Source organism: Sapajus apella, unplaced genomic scaffold, assembly GCF_009761245.1.
Source record: "Sapajus apella isolate SASKATOON/1434 unplaced genomic scaffold, GSC_monkey_1.0 scaffold32, whole genome shotgun sequence".
Taxonomy (NCBI): Eukaryota; Metazoa; Chordata; class Mammalia; order Primates; family Cebidae; genus Sapajus; species Sapajus apella.
The window spans coordinates 4,966,060-4,989,460 of record NW_022436972.1 but is presented as its reverse complement, the minus strand read 5'-3'; the positions used below and the strand labels follow the sequence as shown (position 1 = coordinate 4,989,460).

The following is a 23,401-nucleotide window of genomic DNA, read 5'->3' as shown; positions in this document are numbered from 1 at the left end:
CCAAAACTTCCTTCTTAGAAGTTAGCAAGTAAATAAGCTGACTATATGAGACCCAGTCTATGGTACCAAACTGTGAATGTGCTTCTGCTTCTGTCAGAAAGAATGACTGTAAATGTGCAAAAACATCTAGAACGATAATCTTCCCAGTAGCTGAAAATCTAATGTTTACAAATAGCTTTTTAACAATTCCTACATAATCCTACACTGTGCTACTACCTGTTATGAGATGAATCATGTCCTCCAAAATTCATATTTTTTTAAGTCCTACCCCCTAACACTTCAGAATGTGACTTCATTTAGAATTGGGTCTTTATAGAGGTAATCAAGTTAAACGGAGATTATCAGGGTGAACCTTAATCCAACATAACCAGTATCCCTAAAAAAGGGGAAATTTGGATGCATAACCAACACATATGGAAGGAAGACGATACGAAGAGACATGTAGAGAAGATGGCCACGTACAAGCCAAAGAGAGAAGCCTGGAACAGATCCCTCCCTTCCCAGCTCTCAGAAGGAACCAACCCTGCCCACACCTTGATCTCAGACTTCTAGCCTCCAGAACTGTGAGACAAAACATTTCTGTTGCCTGTACTAAGCCATATTTTGTGGTACTTTGTTATGTAGTCCTAGCTCACTACTACACTACTTCAAGAATGTTCTGAGTGGCCTTTTCAGGTGAAACTCAACAGTAACTGCACATCTCTCATGAGTTCACAGAGTTTGTGAATAAATGACTCAATAATCCCTACCCTACCTCCTAAGGCACCTAGCCAGGATTAGGTGTTATCTCCAGGAAACCAGCCACAATTCCTCAGCAACAGGGCTTTAGTGCAAAGTGTCGCATAAAGCCCATCTACAACACCCACGCTGCCTGCTAGAGATGCATCTGAAGGCAGCCAGCTTTTTACAACGGCGAGGAGGGAGAAAACTCAAGTATGTCCTGCCCACAAAGACCATGGAGGGCTTGCCAATGGAGGTGGCAGGGCTGCACCCCAGAGAAACACGTTAGGCCTCCCCAGGTTCTGAGCCTGTAACAAAGAAATCGATGAAACAGTGATTTTGTCAGCATCCTGCCACCAGACAGGGATGTTGGCAGAAGGGAGGTGCCACATAAATTGTAGCCTTCAGCCAGATTGTCAGCAAAGCCATGTAGGGACCCTTCCCCGACCATGGATCTTTTCTCTTTAACACCTCAGCTCAGAGACCCTAATTTGATTTTAATTGTATTCCATTATATTTGATTGTTCTTATGTTCTATTCTATAACTCCATTCACTTATTCACTCGCTCAAATATTCACACAACATATAGCTCCACGGTGAGCCATCTAGAGCCTAAAAATAATCTAAAATGCTCTTTGGTTAAAAATCAATAAAATATGTAAAAGGAAGTGCTGAACAACCTACTGAATCTGACCTAATTTCTTTTATTTAGGAGTTTATATAAATAGAACATTCCATATACCTGTCTCTGTTTTAAACCAGCTTCTCAGCTTTATATGTTGGACTCATAGAATAGACTTAAACGGGTCTCTTCAGTTTCAACTGAATTGTTATCTTGGATCTACTACATTTGAAGCAATATAAATGACACATCTAAAGAGGAGTTATAAAGATTTCTTTTTGTTAAGAATGGAGTAAATAAGCCTCAGAGTATAATTTCTGTAAAATTTAATAAACAAGAAGATGCACATGCCCAATGACCCGGAAATTCCACTCTTATTAATCATCCTTGAGAAACTAAGATGAGTGCACAAGGATATATAACAAAAGTATTCACAGCGGCACTGTGTAAAAGAAACAAATTGGAAGCAACGAAAATATCCACTAACAAGATATATTAACTGGAATACTATACAGCAATAAAAATTAACCAGTACTACATGTATCAATCCAGATGGATATGGTGGACAAATCTATATGGTAGATAAATATAGATAAATCTATATGGTAAATAAAACTATATGGTCTACCATATAGTTATAATGCTGAAAAAAGCAAGTTGCAAAAGAATATATAAATCAATAGTTTGCAACAATATAAACATATTGAAATGTATATATATCATACATATACACACATAGCATGTGAAGGTATAAAAGATTACATGAGTATGTTAAATACCAAATCAGGATAATGGTTAAAAGGTTTCAGCTGGGTTAATGGTGCTTAATTTCTTAATCTAAGTGATGTTTTATTTCTAAATCTAATGCACATACAATACATGAATGTTCATTATATTATTCTCTTTATAACTTTTATATGTTCAAATTACTTCATAATAAATTTTTTAAAGAGCAGATTTCTCTATCAAAAGGTTAATCCTAGCTGGGCATCGTGGCATGCACCTGAAGTCTCAGCTACTTGGGAAGCTGAAGCAGGAGGATTGCTTGGGCTCAGGAGTTTGAGGTCAGCCTGAGCAACATAACAAGACTCCATCTTAAAAAAAAAAAAAAAAAAAAAAAAAAAAAAAAAAAGCTTAATCCTGCATTCACCACTCATCACAGTAACCAACTCCTGCCACTTCTACCACATCAGCAAAGCTCCCACTGTCTTCTCACAAAGACAAGAGCACTTCCATGCAGGGAAGAGGATTTGCAAGAAGATTAAAAAGCAAGGCCAGGTGTGGTGGCTCACGCCTATTATCCCAGCACTTTGGGAGGCCAAGGCGGGCGGATCACCTGAGGTCGAGAGTTCAAGACCAGCCTGACCAACATGGAGAAATCCCTTCTCTACTAAAAATACAAAATTAGTCAGGTGTGGTGGTGCATGCCTGTAATTCCAGCTACTCAGGAGGCTAAGGTAGGAGAATTGCTTGAACCTGGGAGCCAGAGGTTGCAGTGAGCTGTTGCACTCCAGCCTAGGCAACAAGAGCGAAACTCCATCTCAAAAAAAAAAAAAAAAAAAAAGCAAATTCTTCCCATATATACCTGGGTCACGTCCTGTGAGTTGTATCTGTGCTCCTTAACATAGCTACTAAGCAATCGTGCTGGCCCCTCCCTTTTTCCTATACTTCAATCATGCATGCTTCATTCATTCATTCAGCAAACATCTTCTGAGTACCTACTAAGTGTAAGGCTCTGCGATACAAGGATGAGTGCGCCCAGTCACAGCACTGGAGTGTCTGAGCCTCGTTCAGAGACAGGCCATTATAACACAAAGCAGTAAATGGAAAGCCAGAGCTAACTAAGCACAGGGCACAGAAATTCATCCAAGTTTCTCTAGGATGATTAATAAGCCTGGAATTTCTGGGTCACTGGGAATGTGCATCTTCTTTATTAAATTCACAAAAATTATTCTCTGAGGCTTACTCCATTCCGGACGATCGGGGGCCAAGTGCAAGGACAGCTTCCCAGAGGAGGTATTTCCTGAGTTTCCTTTAAAAAGCAGCAGACACAGGCAGAGAGGGTAGCAGATCAGTGGGGTTATCACAGAGCCCACAGCCTGCGGTATCTCCGTAGCATCCCTGAGGGAATGACCATGTTTGTCAGGCATTTCTGAGAAAAGAAGCGGGGCGGGGTACAGTGGGTGATAAAGTTAGAAAGCGGAGCAGATTCATCAAGTCAAAAATCATGAGGGATTTACATACCACGCTGAGAAGCTTGGGCTCTAGGTCAATCACTTTCAAATGGGGGAAGGGCCTCAGGAGCCAAAGTGGGGTCCCAGGCAGTGGGGCCTTCTCAAAGGAGGGAAGGTGGACACTGTCCTGAAGATGGAGGAAAAAGAGGGTGGGAAGACCCTCCCTACTGAAGGAGCAGTGAAGGTTTGGGACAGAAAATCAAATTTAGGGCCCGGAAAACACTAACAGTTAGGTATGGCCAAGGAACAGGATGCATAGGGGGGATTATCGAGGACAAGGCTAAAGGGGAAGGGAGCTCCTGTAACCCTGATCATAATGAATGCCGGAAGATCACTGACATGCTAGTCAGCCCCAACCCATTCCAGAAAAGAACCAGGTTAGTATAGGTAGTACAATTCAGTGCCGCAAACAGCTTATGGGTTTAAATTCTTGCTGTTCTGACATACAACCTAAGCCATCCCTTCACTGAATCACATTCTGGCTGAGTCCAGATCCCAGAGCTTACCTCACTAGCTGTCTTCTTTGTGTATGCCATCCAACCACCTAACTCTTAAGCTCCTGCTGCCCAGTCAACAGAGCTAAATAAGACAATTCCTCCACGATTTCCTTATCATTTTGGTTGTACTTCTTTAAACTCACTGCAATTTGCCTTCAGCAAACACTGTCACAACTCAAGATGGATCGTCATTGTTTCTCCACCAGCAATGGGCAATAAATGGGCCGCACATTAAGTGCCTGACAATAATAATCAGAGTGACAGGCTAGAAGGAGAAGATAAAGAAATTAGTCAAGGATACCTAAAGGGCCAATGCAATGCCAAAGCCAATGGTGAGTTGCAGAGAGCGCTCAGGAAAGGCGGCAGGACCAAAAGATAGTTAGAAAACGGATACTGACGAGCAATGATTCTCTGAAAGCAGAAGAAACCAAATGCTCTGTATATCTTCAGTTGCTCAGCACCTACCATTGGCTAAGCACTGAACCAAGTGCTAATCTTCCTGGTCAGAAATTACCTGAAAAATGGGTTTCATCATGCTTGTGTTTTTCTGATGAGAAATCAATATGGTTTTCTTCTGATAAAAGGTGAGTAACAAACCACCTTATGGTTTAAAGCTGAGGGATACGGATGCATGCACACACGCGTGCACACATACACACATGGACACACATGCACACACATGCACAAAGCACCACTCCATTATGTTTACTTGGTGAGAATAATCATATGCTAGTGAATCTATCAATTAGGCAGCAAGCTGAAGGAGAATCAGCAGCCTGTGCGTGGAGGCTATTTCCCAGCTCTGACTGGGAGCCATGCTCTTGATGCCTCACTCTACTCCTGTGGCTGCAACTGCACAGGCAACTTTAGTAGCCTCCCGGTCCTGTGGGCTCACACAAAGACTGTGAAAAGAAGCCCCTTGGGTCTTTTTCAGATGACCTGATGCCAAATTAGGTATCACTTGACTTGCCATGTACAAGTGCAAGAATAAAAATTTACCTGTCCAAGGTAACTTCCCCTTCGTAGTTTCAAGCCCATGTTCCAGACTTGCATCATTAATTCATTTAAAACCAGAGACTCATCTGTTCCCATAAACCACAAATAAATGCTCAAAGCCACGAGAGTTGGTAGCAGAGAAAAACATCTCCACATTTTAGGAAAGGTGTGGCTAAACCATACAGGGTGTTGTCACATAGAGAAGAAGAAGCAACAAATTGACACGGTTCCTTAAATACAGTTGCTCTCAGACCCCGCAGACCCCAACACACTCCCCTGTGGGCCCCAGATGTGGCTCTCCAAGACAGGTCATGCTCCCCCTTCCACCCAGGGCAAAGGTGGAGGCTCTCCTTACTTCTGCACCCCTCAGAACCCAGGCCTAGGAAGGGAAGGTCTAGAAGGGCCTTTATCCTTTTCCCTCTTATCTAGAGCTCGCCTTCCGGGTATCCATGGAAAACAATAGAGAGGAAGCAAGAGTATATTGTTCCCTTCTTGTTTCCTGGAGCCCAGGCTTACCCACCATAAAACCAGAGGTGAGCCAACCACCCATGTCTGTAAGGAGACTTTTCCAATGGCCCTCATACCCCCTGACACCACACGCCTCCTGTGGAGGTCTCACTGCTTCTGGTGTCCAGGTCCTGGCTGATTGTGTTCCAGACCTGGGTCATTCCTCCTACCATGGGAGGAAAGACATCGATGAAGTTCACACCCTTCAGGGACAGACTCACCCCTCCCCACAGAGGTGTGGCCTTACACACTGGGTATGTGCTTCCCATGAAAATTTTTTTTAAAAAACTCTGATGGTCACATTCCTAAAGATGCTTACATTATATGGTGGCGAGAGGGAGGGAGTTTCAAAAGGAGTACAAATAAGGAATGGGCTGTGACAGAAGCATGATGCCTTGCAAAGGAAGGCATAACAGCTTCCAGGCCAGGATGCTTGGAACAAGTTTGGCAGACGTGACTGGTGAGCCGGGGGTGTCTGAAGGTCAGCGGGTGGAGAGCCTGCTCTCGGACAGCATGTGCAAAGGTCACAGCTTGTCCTTTTCTCCCACACAGTGTGGGTCCTTAATAACAGGGGCCATGTCTCCTTCCTCTCTACATTCCCCCAGACAGCCCACCAGGCATGGTGCTTTATCTTATTGGAAGCTTAATGAATGATGCCAGAGGGAATTAAATTCAACATATCTCACTGAGTAAACATAAATCCACCATATGCCAACATGCCCAGCTGAAAAGTGTTCACCCCACATCTTCAGAAGAGCAAAGGTTGGGCTGGCCCGAAGACAGAATATCTGGACAACCATATTTACCCCATAAATAAAATTTTAAAAAATCACTTGACAGAAATACAATTCATACAAAATACACCTGAGTACACACTCTTAGGTTAAAAAAAAAAACATTACTTACCTATGTCATTGTTCCTTGATATACCACTTTTCTCCAAATCCTGTATTTTAAATGAAAGAGAAAAAAGATGAATCTCAGTACATAACAAAGCCAGCAATACACTGAATAAACATGCATGGTGCATGGTATGTATCAGCACATGGGAGGAAGATTTGAAAACGGGAGCTTGGAAACGCTTCCATAAAGAAATGAGACCAAAATCTAAGGGACCACGGAGGAACGACATACTTCTGTGTCATGACAGACCTCTTAGGTGGGGCTGTGCCCTCCTCATGTGATCTTGGGCAAGTCAATTGATTGAGCTGAAGCTGTTTCCTACTGTGTAAGATGCAGTGAACGCTTAACTGGTTCACGATATTCTTGGGAGGGTACATTTTTAAAGCACTGTAAACTATAAAGCATTATGGACATATCGGAGAATATTCTCGATTCTGGCAGAGTGTTCCTCATGAAGACAAGTTCTGCTAATTATTGCACTTTATCAATCTTTTTGATGCAGACATACTGCCATCAAGAATGTTACCACAATGTTTTCTCCTACTTGAGAAGTAGCCTTAGGGGTTTGCACAGGGCCTCGGAGGCCAGCCTACAGCGGTCACTAGAACTCAGGAGCACAGAAGGGGCACCTTAGAGCTGGAGAGTTCCACACATAGAAATCTGGATGTGGCCAGAGAAATACCTGACCTCAACTCTGTAAATCAAGAGAGGAGCTCTCAAAAGATTTCTCTGGCAAAGTGCAAAGCGTCAGCAGCTAAATCTTCCATTTTCACTGTCTTCTCTGCAGACTAAGAAGGCATTTTCTCCCTAATTGCCCTTTTCTGCTTTCAACAGCCATATGCTATAATTATGACAATTGAATGGTGGGAAATATCCTTCCATTTTCTTCACAAACTGCAATAAGAAATGTGGTCACGAGCCCTTACCAACAAAATTGGGAGCAGCTTAAAAACCAAGAGATGTATCCACAGAGATGCATCCTCTAAGAATACCAAAGGGACCATGCTAGCACTCGGGGAGGAGAGAGCTAAACACAGGGGAGCGACTACCTTTAGTGGTATATTCTGAAGTTATCTTTGTCTCAAGACTAGAAATGCCACTGAGTAGAGAAGAACCTACAGTTATATGCTGATTTGTTAGCTCTCAGGATGGATCAAGTGACACCTAACTTAATCCCGATACAACACGTAGATCTAGAATAAATTACTAAAAAAGACTGGAAAGCTCAGCCCAGTTCTCTAAATGCACTGAACCAAAGCCAGGTCATCACTGTAAGTCAGCATGTGCAGACTTACTCTAAGTGCCATTCTTGACCGGGAAGACAACCTGCCCTCAGGGAAGAGGCCAGCCATTTGGCTCCACTGGCAACCCACCACCTGCCCCAGGCCAAGCTGCCTTCTGGATGCTACAGCTTTGGCTGCCAGCTGAGCCTCCTGGAAAAACAGAATTGTTAGATCTAAAAACAGCATTGGAGATGATTCAACCCAACACTCCCCTTTTGCAAATGGGACAACAGAGGCTCAGAAAAGATAAATCATTTTCCCAAGGTTCAACAAGTCATTCTGGCCACAGAGCCAGAATTACAACCCAGGTCTCCTAACTCAGTCCCAGTGCTCTTCCTCACACCGCCATGATAACGCCCGCCCAGCCTTCCTCGGGAGGCATGCTTTAGAAAATACACATCATTAGACATAAACAGATTTTGAGAGTAAGCAAAAAAATAATATGTAAAGCAAAAGTCACCTTTATCAACAAGTTAAAAGATGAAAAATATCCAGAATGCTATGGTTCTAGACTGAGAAAATTAAGCTTCAAAACCAACTGGACTTTCCATCAGATAGCTATCTTGGTGAAATCAAAGAAAAGCAATGAAAAATTATACATCCTTCTATTTGCTATTAAGCACAGCAGCTCTGTTGACTGACACAATAGCTGGGAAATGATTAGCCATTTCAAGGGGTTCAATTTGTAAACTGTAAAAATAAAATATGCAAGAAACAGTTGAATTAAGTGAATTGAGATGGAACCGAAATGGTCTTGACTAATTTCCCCTGTGACAAAGAAAATTGGACTAAATGAACGAATTAACAGAACAATTAAAATTCCGTCTCCAGCTTCCCTCATGAAAAGGCTTAGTTCTTCCTAAGATGAAGGAAACACATGGCTTGTTTTATTATTTCTGCTGCCACATGTTTCTTACACTATCAATATCAATCAAAATGTGCTCACTGTCAAGGTTTTATAAGTCAACTGAATTGCTATTCAGATACAAAAGAGATTTGCTATTAATCTCCAACCAACAGACAGCTCGTATGCTAGCTGGGAAAAGCCAAATTAAACTCACCCTTTGACACAGGTTTTATTTTCCAAGTCACAGTAGATTTGAACATTTGCAATCCATACATGTAATGCTTAGTTTATAAGTCCTTCATTAAAAGATATGACATCCTCAAAAGAATTTGATATGAAATCTTTCAGAGGGAAGAGAAGTAAAATGGAATCTTCCACCCAGTCACAACTACCTACCACTACCCTACAGATTCTGAATAAAATGATCAGATGTGTTCAGGATTACACTCAGTTGTAAACTGCCCTGGGCTCTAATTCTGCCTGCACCACCTTCTACCTCAGGCCAGTTTCAACCGGAATAGGAATAATAATGACAAGACCCATTCACAGGATTGTGCTGTAGATTGAACAAGACAGTAAAATGCTGAGCACAAGGTCTCCGCAAAGCAAATGCTCAATAATTATTGGTACCTACCCTTTTACCATCATTATCACAACTACTTCATATGAAGTCAATTACCTCCATAAAAGAAATTTAACTGACAAAAGCAGCCCCTCTTTACTTTGATTTGTCCAGGTAGAAAAGATGGCTTATGAAACCTCCTGAAAGGCTGCTTATTGCATTTGCTGTTGTCTTGTCAGGTAAATGTTTAAACAGGACCTGGCACTGTTCTAAGCTGTAAACATGCACACTTAATCTTCAAAACAGCCCTGTGAAGTTGGTCCTACTACCCCATCTTACAGATGAGGAGGCTGAGCCCAGCGAGGTTCACTAGGTCCCACAGCTGGCCAGTGGTGGGGAAGAGATGAACTGCAGCACTTTGGTTCTCATGTCCAGCATTAACCTTATGCCTGTCATTTAGGGCTCAAAGTCACAAGCCACCGCAGGACTAGGCAGCGCTTTCAGTTTGTCAAAAATGATCCTCATTACTGCCAAACACACACATCAGAATGCACAGGGCTGTGTGATATAAAACAGTGAAGTGAGAAAAATTCAAGGATTCAGAAAATTTTGATTCTAACTTTACCTTTTAATAATCATGTGTTTAGGTGATGAGTCACATGTATTGATTTGTGTATGTTGAACCAACCTTGCCTCCTAGGAATAAAGCCTACTTAACTGTGGCGGATTAGCTTTTTCAGGTGCTGCTGAATTTGGTTTGCTAGCATTTTTGTTGAAGATTTTTGCATCTACGTTCACCAGGGATATTGGCCTGACGTTTTCCTCTTTCGTTGTGTCTCTGCCAGGTTTCGGTATCAGAATGATACTGGCCTTACAGGATGAGTTAGGGAGCAAACCCTCTTCCTCAATTTTTGGGAAGAGTTTCAGTAGGACTGAAACCAGCTCTTTACACATCTGGTAGAATTTGGTTATGAATCTATCTGGTCCAGGGCTTTTTCAAAAACCACATGATCATCTGAATAGACGCAAAAAAAAAAAAAAGGGTTTTCAATAAAATTCAGCATCCTTTCATGTTAAAAACTCTCAACAAATTAGGCATCAAAGGTACATACTTCAAAATAAAAAAAGCCGTCTATGACAAACCCACAGCCAACATCATACAGAATGGGCAAAAGTGGAAGCTTTCCCCTTGAGAACCGGAACAAGACAAGGATGCCCACTCTCACCACTCCTATTCAACCCGGTACTGGAAGTCTAGCTAGGGCAATCAGACAAGACAAAGAAATAAAAGACATCCAAACGGGAAGAGAAATACTTTGACTATACCTAGAAAAGATCTAATAAACTTAAGCAAAGTTTCAGGATACAAAATCAAAGTACAAAAATCAGTAGCACTTCTATACACAAATAACATCCACACTGACAGCAAACCAAGAAAGCAATCCCATTCACAATAGCCACAAAAAGGCCAGGTGCAGTGGCTCACGCCTGTAATCCCAGCACTTTGATTGGCCAAGGCAGGTGAATCACTTGAGGTCAGCAGTTCAAGACCAGCCTGGGCAACATAGTGAAACCCTGTTTGTACTAAAAATACAAAAATTAGCCAGACATGGTGGCAGGTGCTGATAAGGGTGACCTGGGTGAGTGAGCCATGAGTCTTCGGTGAGTCATGAGTGACCTGGGTCTTGAAAGAGTCAGGAGTAGCAAGGGCAGAGAACATGAACTGGTGCTGGCATGAAGGATTCCCAGAAGATCATGAAGACCTGGCTGGCAGCTGCAGCAGAGACGATGGAATCCAAGGAAACAACCTGCCTCTGGTGAATGGGACTTTCTTTGGTGGACACTTGGCACCAGCTCTGAGAGCCCTTCCCCTGTGTTGTACCACAGTGTGGGTCAGATGTACTCTTTATCACACTAGTGCTGGTTCATGTGTTCTGTGAGCATCCTAACAAAAAAAATAAATTAAAAAAAAAAAAAAATCCCAGCTACTCGGGAGGCTGAGGCAGAATTGCGTGAACTGAGGAGGCGAAGGTTATAATGAGCTGAGATCATGCCACTGCACGCCAGCCTGGGTAACAGCGTACGACTCCATCTCAAAGAAAAAAAAAAGCCACAAAAAGAATAAAACACCTAGGAATACAGCTAACCAGGGAAGTAAAAGATCTCTATGAGACTTACAAAGCACTGCTGAAAAAAATCAAAGATAACAAAATAAATGAAAAAAACATTCCTTGTTCATGGATAGGAAGAATAAATATTGTTAAAATGCCATATTGCCCAAAGCAATTTACAGATTCAATGCTATTTCTATCAAACTACCAATGACATTTTTCACAAATTAGAAAAAAAAATTCTACAATTCATTTGGAACCAAAAAGAGTCCAAGTAGCCAAAGCAATCCTAAGCCAAAAAAAACACAAGCTGGAGGCATATTACCTGACTTCAAACTACACTTCAAGGCTACAGCAACCAAACAGCATGGGACTGCTACAGAAACAGACACACAGACCAACGGAACAGGTTAGAGAGCTCAGAAATAAAGCCACACACCTAACAATCATCTGATCTTCAACAAAAACAAGAAATGGGGAAAAGACTCACTATTCAAGAAATGGGCTGGGATAACTGGCTAGCCATGTACAGGAAATTGACACTAGACCCCTTCCTTCTACTACACACAAAATTCAACTCAAGATGAATTGAAGACTTAAATGTAAAACCTAAAACTATAAAAAACCCAGAAGAAAACATAGGAAATATCATTCTGGACATCAGCCTGTGCAAAGACTTCATGAGGAAGATTCCAAAAGCAATTGAAACAAAACAAAATTTGACCAGTGGGGCCTAATTAAAGGAAAGAGCTTCTCTACAGCAAAATGAATTATCAACAGAGTAAACAGATAACCTACAGAATGGGAGAAAGTATTTGCAAACTATTTATCTGACAAAGGCCTACATCCAGAATCTATAAGGAATGTAAGCTAATCAACAAGCGAAAAAACAAAAAACAAAAACCATTTAAAAAATGGGCAAAGGACATGAACAAACATTTCTCAAAAGAAGACACACATGGTGCCAACAAGCATATGAAAAAATGTTCAACATTACTAATCATTAGGGAAACGTAAATCAAAACCACAACGAAATACCATCTCACACTAGTCAGAATGGCTATTAATACTAAAAAATCAAAAAATAACAGATGCTGGCAAGGTTGCAGAAAAAAAGGGAACACTTACACACTGCTGGTGGAAATGCAAATTAGTTCAGCCACTGTGGAAAGAGATTTTTCAAAGAACTTAAAATACAACTACCATTCAACTCAGCAATTTCATTACTGGGTTGATGCCCAAAAGAATGTAAATTGTTCTGCCATAAAGACACATGCACATATATGTTCATCACAGCACTAAACACAATAGCAAAGACATGCAATCAACCTAGATGCCCATCAGCCGTGGACTGTATAAAGAAAATGTAGTACATATACACCATGGAATACTACACAGCCATAACAAAGAATGAGAACATGGCCTTTGCAGCAACATGGACAGAGCTGGAGGCCATTATCCTAACTCAATTAATGCAGAAACAGAAAATCAGAAACCACAAATTCTCACTTATAAATAGGAGCTAAACATAGTGTACACATAGACACAAGTAAGGGAACAATAGACACTGAGGTCTATTTGAGAGTAGGGGGTGGGAAGAGAGTAAGAATCAAAAAACCACCTATGCTTCTTACCTGGGTGACAAAATAATCTGTCCATCAAACCCCTGTGACATGCAATTTACCCATGTAACAAACCTGCACATGTACCCCTTGACCTAAAATACAAGTTGAAAAGAAAAAGAAAAAAAAAATCAATCACCTAACTTCTCTGAGGCTAAATTTTCTCTGTTGTAAATGAGAATAACTGCTTTAGCAAATAACAGGATCATGGAGAAGATTAAATGAAATGTGTGAAATGCTTTATTAATCATAAAAGGTCTTAAAATCATAAGAAATTAGTATTATCATTTGCCCTGTGTAAGAATCTCATAGTACAGTTAAAACAGATAATACTCTGTTGATAAAAAAAGTATTCTATTAAATGCTTTTAAACCATTTGTGGGGTAAAAAATAGAGTCAACTGAGCTATAACTAATATGACAAAAACAACTCATATTTTAAACTACTGTTTGTCTTTTCTACATGCTAAACTGATCTAGGACAAGGCCCAACTAGTAAACATTTAGAGCACTTCCCTGATTGCAACCAATGATTAAGATGCAGCAGCTCTGAGATTCAGACAAGTACTGCCCACTCTCTGAGAGTTCCCAGGCCTAGGTTTCTGATACTGATCATCTGGCAGCACAGTCACCTTTGGGGTCTCCTGCCCAGACACCAGCATGCCCTCTCACATATTGTCACCTTCATGGTGAGACTAATCAGATTTCTGTAACACCTGTGATACAGTAAAATCCTTTCACAGACTGGAAAAATTAAACCCAAGGTTAAGATATTTGGTAAAACTGGGCTGGGCATGGTGCCTCTTGCCTGTAATCCCAGCACTTTGGGAGGCCGAGGCGGAGGGATCATTTGAGGTCAGGGGTACAAGACCAGCCTGGGCAACATGATGAAACCCCATCTCTATTAATAATGCAAAAATTAGCCAGGCTTGGTGGTGCACGCCTGTATTCCCAGCTAGTTGGGAGGCTGAGGCAAGAGAATCACTTGAATCTATGAGGCGAAGGTTGCAGTGATCCAAAATCGTGCCACTGCACTCCAGCCTGGGTGACAGAGTGAAACTCCATGTCCAAAAAAAAAAAAAATATATTTGGTAAGACTGGCGGAAACTATGGTATCCCAGCAAGACTACTAAAATGTCCAATTATATGTCAAAACATCTTTTTTCTCAAAATAACTTTAAAACCAAGTGGGTCAGCCTTAAATATTAAAGCATTTTTAAAAAGCAAGTCTATCCATAGGTTGTGTTAGGGATTCAAAATCTGTGTTGACCAACATTATATTAATTCATATAATGAAAAAAATGATAACAATTGAAGAATGAAATGATTGCAGTTCCCACTGAAGAAAATATAAAAGAATCTTCGAGGGGGAGGAAAAGATTTGATCATTGGGATTAGTACCTTAGACTGCCTGACCTCTTTCTTTGTATCTTCAGAAGCCAAACCGAAAGCTGGAAAAAAAAAGAAACATTTTTACATTAGAATTAGCAATTCAGGTTCATTCTCACATCCAACAGTTTTGCTTATAATAAAAAAAAGATATTTTAACAAGACATATTTTGCTCATTTTTAAGCAGTTCAGCTGCATTGCTGCAAACTAGTATTACTGGCTTTCTTCATCTCAGACCTAAAATTATTCATCGACACGAAGCCAACACACTTAGGCTACCAAGCAAAAGAAACAGTACATCAGACAAATTAAAATCTGCGTATGCCATTTGTGTCTACAGACATAAGCTGTAAAATAGATGTGTATGACATACTCGTTCTTAGAAACCTTAAAAACCTTAAGTCTGGTACCTTCTTAAGCAAAAGGGAATTCCTGAGAATCCAGGAGGAAGAAGTACAAATTCTCACCCTCAAAATCACTGCCAGAGCCTGGCAGGCAGCACAGCTAAATTTGGAGCAAGTTTTTTCCTGAGGGCTGCAAGGTTAGAAGAGTGATGCAGATACTGCTACCAGCTAGCACAGAACCCTACCAAACCCTAACAGAACCTACTAAGGCAAGGGGGCCGGGTGAGTGAGGGGAATTAAAATCATTCTCCATTTTGAGTGAATGAATGTTTTGAGTCAGAGCCATAATAGACAAAGATATCCCTAGAGCCACATTTAGGCTCTGCATTAAAAATAATAACAACATGACAGTAACACTCTGAAAATATAAGGCAAAATGACAAGTCAAACAGGAAGCTTAACAGAACAAAAAATAGTACCTTCATTTTACAGTGCATTTTTCCTAAGCAGCTAAGAGGAAAGCATCGCAGAGTTCGCTTTCTCCAAAAGGCAATGCCATAGGGCAGTGATGTACTAAAAGGGTGGGAGAGGTGACACCATGGAACAATGATGTAGTATAAGGAGTGTCAGCAGAGAGGCTCCATGAGTGGCAGAGGGGACCCTACTCAGAAGCAGGAGACAATTTCACCCATTTGGACCTTTTCTAATCCCTCCCCATCCCCACCCCCAGACATCCATTGCCTCAAATTCTTCATTAACATTTGCTTAAAAGAAAGAATCGAAACCATCTTCACACTAAGAAGCAAATGACTAACATGCATGGTTTCATCGTTTCCATTTCCAGAATGGCATTTCAAAAGGCAGGGTGAAACTGAAATGTAAGCCATATGAACCTCTACGTGAAGAATTTAGCTAACAGTAGACATTATACAAGGCCTCCCTGAGACCACCTCACATAAAATAATAAATCCCCAATTCCACACCCTCCTTATCCACTTCACTCTGCTTTACTCTTCTCCAGAGCACTTATCATCAACTGACATATATATTTATTACTTTTCTTACATATCAGTTGACTGTAAGCTACACGAGGGCAGGAATACAGTTATACCGGGTTTGGGGAGTGGGGGTTGTTTTGTTTTTGTCTTTTTTTTTTTTTTTTTTTTTGAGATAGTATCTCACCCTGTTGCCCAGGCTAGACTGCAATGGTGCCATCTCACCTCACTGCAACCTTCATCTCCTGGGTTCAAGTGATCCTCCCACCTCAGCCTCCTGAGTAGCTAGGACTACAGACGTGCACCACCATGCCCAGCTAATTTCTGTGTGTGTGGGGGTGGGGGGTTGTGGAGATAAGGTTTCACCATGTTACTGTGGCTGGCCTCAAATTCCTGGGCTCAAGCAATCTGTCCACCTCAAAGTGCTGGGATTACAGGCGTGAGCAACCACACCCAGCCAGGAATATAGTCTTATCTACTGTTTGCCTCCACACCAAAAGCACAGCTAGCACAAAGAAGGAACTCAATAAATATTTACTGAGTAAATCAATGAGTGAAAGTCCTCACTGTGGGGGACCCTAGGGTCACATCAGATAAAGGCTCCCTGCTCCCTAAAGGAGGCAGCGCCAACCCAGTAGAATAAGGGAGTTATTCTACTCACACACACATGCACAAGAAAAACAAAGCCCAAATCGTTCCTTCAAGTTCTAAGAAGGAGAGATTTAACTCCAAAAGCCATTTAAATTCTGCTTCTGGGTCCTTAATTTTTTGGTTTTGTTTTATTTACCTATAAGCTAATATGCACATTTGAAACCCTAAAGAAGAAATCAAAAATAGAATTACTTAAGGAGTATCATACAGGGAGGTTGCAACATGTTAACACATCTTAGCACCACAGAACTCCAGAAAATAGAATATTCTGAGAACTTGCAGGATATAAAAACTGTTCAAACTAATTCACGACTTTGATTCAAAAATCCATCTCCCCGCTGAGCGTGGTGCATCACATCTGTGTAACCCCAGAACTTAGAGAGGTCATGGCAGGAGGAACATAGGGAGACCCCGTCTCTACAAAAAATAAAAATATTAGCCAGGCATGCGGCTGGGCACGGTGGCTCACGCCTATAATCCCATCACTTTGGGAGGCCGAGGTGGGCAGATCACAAGGTCAGGAGTTTGAGACCAGCCTGGCCAACATAGTGAAACCCTGTCTCTACTAAAAATACAACGATTAGCCAGGCGTGGTGGCAGATGCCTATAGTCCCAGTTACTCAGGAGGTTGAGGCAGAAGAATCACTTGCACCCAGCAGTGGAGGTTGCAGTGAGCCAAGATCATGCCACTGCACTCCAGCCTGGGCGACAGAGCAAGATTGCATCTTAAAAAAAAAAAAAAAAAAAAAAAAAAAAATTAGCCAGGCAATAGCATGCCTGTCATCCCAGCTACTCAAAGACAAGGTGGGAAGATCTTTTGAGCCCAGGAGTCCAAGACTGCAGTGAGCTATGATCATGCCACCACTGGACGAAAGTGAGACCGTGTCTTAAAAAAAAGAAAAAAATCCATCTCCCCCTCCCCAATCAATTCCTAATTCCAAACAAGGACAGTCAAATATCTCTGGGGTTAGAATTTCCTTAAAATAACTTTTTTAATGTAATAGTCCAGTAGCATCATCTAATAACAATGTTTGCTTTTACCTCACTCTTGTGCAATGCCAGACAGCTATATGACAACAAAGTCCAGTGAATACAAAAGCCCCTAACCCTTAGAATGTAGAATATAGTTCAGGGAAGGTATCTTTATTTGGTACTGGTTCTGAAAATTACTAATGTATCATCTTTTGCAAGTAAGCATTTAATACTATTTGACGATGTAACTGCTTAAAATAGGAATTACACAGAGGGAAGATACTGCCAATAAATCAAATGAATTCCACAAATTCTGCTTGTCATAATCAACATACCATTCCTTTAGCCAGACAAAGCTTAACTAAGTTAAACTAGATTCTAGTTCCGTCCAAAAATATAGACCTAGAGTTAAAATATCCCTTTAAAAAAAAACAAAACCTCAAACCCAAAAAAGCCTGTCATTTCTCATCACTCTGCTGTGAAATTTAAAATTCCTTTTTCCCATGATAGATACAAATTATAATATTTAAAGCAATGACACAAGAAATGCATCAGAGTTGCTTTCAGTTGTAGGAGCAAATCATAAAGCAAAATAATCCTTAGAAAAAAACTGCCAGGTGTGTTTTTTTTTTTTTTTTTTTTTGAGACAGGTCTCATCCTGTTGCCCAGCCTGGAGTGCAGTGGCACTATCTCAGCTGATTGCAACCTCTCCCTCCCGGATTCAAGTGATTCTCCTACCTTAGCCTCCTGAGTAGCTGGGATTATAGGGCACGTGCCATCATGCCCAGCTAATTTTTGTATTTTTAGTAGAGACGAAGTTTTGCCACATTGGCCAGGCTGGTCTCAAACTCCTGACCTCAGGTGAGCTGCCGGCCTCGTCTTTCCAGAGTGCTGGGATTACAGGTGTGAATCACCACACCTGACCACCAATTGGTTTTATCTTTACATTTCTATAATCTAAATAAATCAAAAGAAATCGTCAAGGAACCAAATGTGGCCAGGTATGGTGGCACATGCCTGTAATTCTAGCACTTTGGGAGGCTGAAGCAGGAGGATCACTTGAGGTCAAAAAGTACAAGACCATCCTGGGCAAGATGGTGGGACCCTAACTCTCCAAAAAAAAAAAAAAAAAAAAAAAGAAAGAAAAAAGTTAAAGCTTAACCAGGCTCACTAGTGCGCGCCTGTAGTCCCAGCCACTTGGGAGACTGAAGTGGGAGGATTCCTTGTATCCAAAAGTTCAAGGCAGCAGTAAGCTATGATCATGCCACTGCATTCCAGCCTGTTAAAAAACAAACAAACAAACAAATAAATAAAAATAAAAAAGAAATCAAATGTATTGTGAAGGCACAGAATATGCTATACCACTAATAAATCCAATCGTAAAGTGACTAACCACTTATAGAATTCTTACCAATAAAAATCCTGGTTTCATGGAAATGAAAGAGAAATGGTGTAAAGAGATGAGCAAAGTGAGAAAAATTAGCAAGGGAGGTAAGAAATTGCCTGTCACCTTTAACAATGCTAACGAGTACATTCTGCAAGTTGAGTCTGGGCGGGCAAAGAAAAGGAGGAGTGAAGGAAAGATGTCTCCATCCTGCCCCCAACCAAAGCGGCACACAGGAGTGGCTACCTGGGGCTCAATGTTTGCTGCTTGTTTTCATATTAATTTCCAGATTCAGTAGGGAAAATATTGTTGAAAATTTGGCCTTAGTGCTTTAATGTGCAGTTGGAGAAATAGTCCAAGGTAAATCATGCTTTTATATATGCCAAATGCTGTTTAAAAGTAATTTCCCCTTTTCTGTTTTCAACATGAATTCTGGTAAATTGCAACAGGGAACTATATTTAAAGTACAAATCAGGGCAGGCAATAGAAATCGGACCTTTTTCATTATAACTTTAAATAATTCAAGCCAACGAATGTGTTAGCATACCTAGATGGAGAGATAAAACAAGATTTTACAACTAGCCTGGGACTAAGATTTATAGGCCAGCCTAAGCCCCAGAGTGCAAGAAAACTGGCGAGTAATTAATTGCAACGCATTTAAGCAGCACTAATCAACTGTCTTTCCTTGTTCCTGAGAGAGCGCAAGGGACCCCCATTCCATGCAGGAAAGATGATTGTGCCTTCTACCTCCTAACTTGATTTTGTTCCAATTCTCTTAATTTGTTTTCCCAAACTTTCCCAAGAACATCTATCATAGAAACCAAATGAAATACTAAAAAAAAAAAGAAAACCACAAAGCTGCCAAATAACTCCACCTCAGAGGGCACTGTCAGGAACCAATGAGATAATGCCTAAACCCTTTGGCATCAGCTCAAAATATATAAAAAGCTCAGCCAGCAGCTGCGGCCATGCTGGTGACCACGATAATGACTGACAGTCTGGGCAGTGTTGAGGTGGCTGCCCGCTCTGCTCAAAAGCCAGGAGGGAAGACATAAAACCTGGTACCTGTGGCTTTGCCACCCAGGCCAAAGCTCACAGAAAGCCGTCTTGGAAGCACACATGGCTCGGGCGCTCCTTCCAGGCTACGCAGGCTGCCACTTCTTTTCTAACACGCTGTGGGAGGAAGCCTTAGGGGCTTCATTTTCTTTCCTGTGACCTACTTACAAAGCATGTCACCCAGCCGGTTCCAGCCTCCAGCAGCGGCCTCTCCGTGGAGCTTTCCAGGATTAATTCCAGGTCCTCCAGGGGGCCTTAAGCTCCAGGATGCATGGCTCATGGCCAATTTATTTGTTTCCAAGTACCCACTTTGAAGATAATCCATGACAGCAGAGGGACAGAAACAAACACTGCTGCAGCCCAGCAACAGAGGTACAGTCTGCCTTTCCCCATCCTACTGGGACAAATCCACTGTCCCATGTTCTCACAGGAGCAGACAAGCTGGGTAGCAGCTCCATCTACCATGGAACACCACCTCCAACCATGGGACAGAAGGCCATGTCACTCCACACTTTTTTTTTAAGGGGAGTCAGGTGTTATTCTCTCCCTCTCGGGTTTTACACAAGGCAAACCAATGGCAGGGCCAAGACTTATGGTAGCAGAAATACCTCAAAAGACGGAGTGACCAGGGCAGGGTACCTGGAGGGGAGGGGGTGACCCAGCTGGGTAGGGTCCCTGTAAGGAGGGGGTGACCCGGCCAGAGAACCCTGTGGGGAGGGTAGCTGGGTCTAAAAATGAGGCTGAAGGTGCCAGGGGCCACATCATGAGATGGGGCGGTACTGGGGAGTCAGGCTTTTCCTGAGCCAGGAACAGCTAGCTGTCTGAGGTTTTAAGGAGGGAATGCCGTGTTGAGATGTGTGCCCAAGACAGCTTTCTAGAAGCAGTGTGTGGAATGGCTGTGGGAGGATAAGAAAGGACACAAACATGCCAGTGGGAAGGCCACTGGGGTCAAGCAAGGAGCGCTAAGGGCCTAAACTAAGGTGGCAGTGAGCAGGGGAGGGGTGGGGTCACTAAAGAGGCAGAAGCTGCAGGCTCTGAGACAGGGCCTGGGGCTTCTGAGTATAAAGGAGGGTAGCATGTATCACGGAAGGCAACTTGGTCCCCAGCGTCCTGATGATACACAAGTGCAGATGCACAGGGCAGCCTGGTGCAGGCGTGAGCCCAGCACAGAGGTGTGTGTGCGACAGCAGCTGTAGCACTGGAGTCCCCACAGCATACGGGAAAGGAAGCCAAGGCACGTGAGGCCAAGAACAGCACAGGGGAACCCCAACATTTAAGGACAGAACTGCAAAGAGACCAAAGGAATGGCCAGACAGGGAGGGGAAGCAGAAGAGGAAGCAGTTGCTTAAGGAATCCTTTCAAGGAACTCTCTCCTTAAACCTGCATGGTACAACAGAAAGATGTGGCAGTAGAGGAGACCGGGGCCAGGCCCTGCCTATGAGCAGTCCTACAGCACAAGGTCAAAGCACAGAGCCTACACTCAAACTCCTAGGCTCAAATCTGGGCTCTACCACTTAGTAATTAAGCAACCTCTCTAAGCCTCTGTTTCCCTCGCCATAGAGGGAAGAAATGGAAGAAGAACTAAGTGAGTTCACGTATGTTCACATTCAAAAAAGTACCTGGCCTATGCTAAAAGCTATCATCAAGCCTTCTGCTCAAGAGCCAAACAGTAAACTCTTAGGAAAAGAGATCTGCCGTGCTGGGGAAAAAGGCAGGACAATTCACTCAGTCGAGACAAGTAGTGAGGAAGGAGGTCAAGCCTCCCACCACAGTGAGGCAGCAGCGAGCACACAGACACCACATTCCTCCTTTATAGCCCACTACCCACTCAGATCCGATCTGGCTCCATCTGAAACTCCTCTCCTGTTGTATCACAGAAGTCATGGGAAATACTAGAATATTGGCTTCTCTTCACTTCACAACAAAGTTTGACAAGACCAAAATACTCTATGGGCCAGAGGGTAAATATATTTACAGGAAGGACAGTAAATGTTGGGGGGGAACAAGAGAAAGAAATTAGGAAATAACTATATATACATTTAGGAGGGAAAAGATCATTTCCTTCTTTGTTTTGCATCTTGTTTAAAAACAGGATATCCAAACCAGAAAATTCCATCTCAAAACAGTTTTGAGGGTGAAATTTAAAACCCCACCCTCACTAGCATGTTCCATATCCTAAGTTTTAGGAAGGGTCAGAAAAATCCCTGGTCACACAGCCGACTACAGAACACACCGAAGAAGAACACAGCAAATACTCAAACTAAAAAAAAAATTAGCACTTCACACAATTCCTTTAAATTGCAAGTGTACTATTGAACAGTTAAGTGTCAAGCTTGACTTATAAAAATACAACTTATGGCTGGGTACAGTGGCTCACACCTACATTCCCAGCACTTTGGGAGGCAGAGCGGGGTGGATCGGGGCCATCCTGGAGATCGAGGAGATCCTGGAGATCGAGGCCATCCTGGCCAACATGGTGAAACCCCGTCTCTACTAAAAATGCAAAAATTAGCTAGGCATAGTGGTGCATGCCTGTAATCCCAGCTATTTGTGAGGCTGAGGGAAGAAAATCACTTGAACCCGGGAATCGGAGGTTGCGGTGAGCTGAGATCATGCCACAGCACTCCAGCCTGGCAATAGAATGAGACTCCATCTCAAAAAAACAAACAAAACAAAACAATTTATGATTAACTTTTGGGCATCTTATTAATTACAAGAAGTAGATTTTTGAAAGTGCTCACTTATCATGCAGATGGGTGGGTGGATGGATAGGCAGATAAACAGATTAAATACCCCTGTCAGTACCACTCACAATCCATGGTACACACAATCTGAGACACTCTAAGCCTTTAGAAACTTACTTGTATATTGCCCAAAAACCTTTGCTTTAACAACCCATTGCTCTAATTTCTGATACTCATGCTCCATGGACTATGGTCTCTCCAGCAGCATTTACAATTTTGCCAAATGAAGCTGGCTCCTGAGGCAGGCTTCTTAGTTTTAGTTCTGGTGTTTCCAGTTCCTTTCCCAAGTACACAAAAGACCTGCCTGAGGAGTAGGCCTCAATGCCACACTTTGCTCTCTCCAGAACAACTCCTTACATTGTTTTAAAGGCAAAACAACCATCGATCATTTTTATATTCCACAGATGTTCACAGATATCACTCAGTAAGAGTTCCAGTTTATACCCAGACCTATGGTGGCCCAGGCAGGGTTTTCACACCTGGCTGCATAGACAACTTACCTGGAGGTCTCATTTCAGATCTTCTGAATCAGAAAATCTAGAGTTAGAACCCAGGAATCTGCATTTTTACAAACAGGGGCTTCTTTAAGACACTCAGATGATTCTCATGTGTGCTAAAGTCTGACACACACTGGGATAAGCAACTAACAGCAACTCAAGGGAACTGAACGGGGCTATTTTCACAACAGGCTGTGGCCATTTAACTTCCTTTACTTCATTTAGCTCATGAGTGAAAAACAAGCTCCTCCATATCCCCCCTCAAGGATCGGGAGAAGATAAATTCAGTGTGATGTGTCAAGAGCCTTGAGTTTCTGACGGGAAGCAATAATGTAAACTAAAATATGTCACTTTGGGAGGCCAAGGCAGGTGGATCACGAGGTCAAGAGATCGAGACCATCCTGGTCAACATGGTGAAACCCCGTCTCTACTAAAAATACAAAAAATTAGCTGGGCATGGTGGT

The 23,401-nt window shown here is 42.2% G+C and overlaps 1 protein-coding gene across 3 annotated transcripts in view; it reads right to left on the bottom strand.

Annotated features, from left to right (window-relative positions):
• B3GLCT (beta 3-glucosyltransferase) overlaps window positions 1-23,401 on the bottom strand; it is a 112,405-nt gene that overhangs the window by 82,297 nt on the left and 6,707 nt on the right. Inside the window, exons 1-3 of one of the 3 annotated variants that reach the window (XM_032294423.1) lie at window positions 19,865-20,036; window positions 14,306-14,355; window positions 6,484-6,523 (exon numbers count right to left, since the gene is read on the bottom strand). In XM_032294423.1, the coding sequence (XP_032150314.1) occupies window positions 6,484-6,523; window positions 14,306-14,355; window positions 19,865-20,021 (247 nt within the window). In that variant the 5' untranslated portion in view covers window positions 20,022-20,036. Of the gene's footprint in view, window positions 1-6,483; window positions 6,524-7,775; window positions 9,898-14,305; window positions 14,356-19,864; window positions 20,037-23,401 lie in introns of those variants that run through there. The other 2 variants (XM_032294421.1, XM_032294424.1) reach the window with 2 other exon arrangements.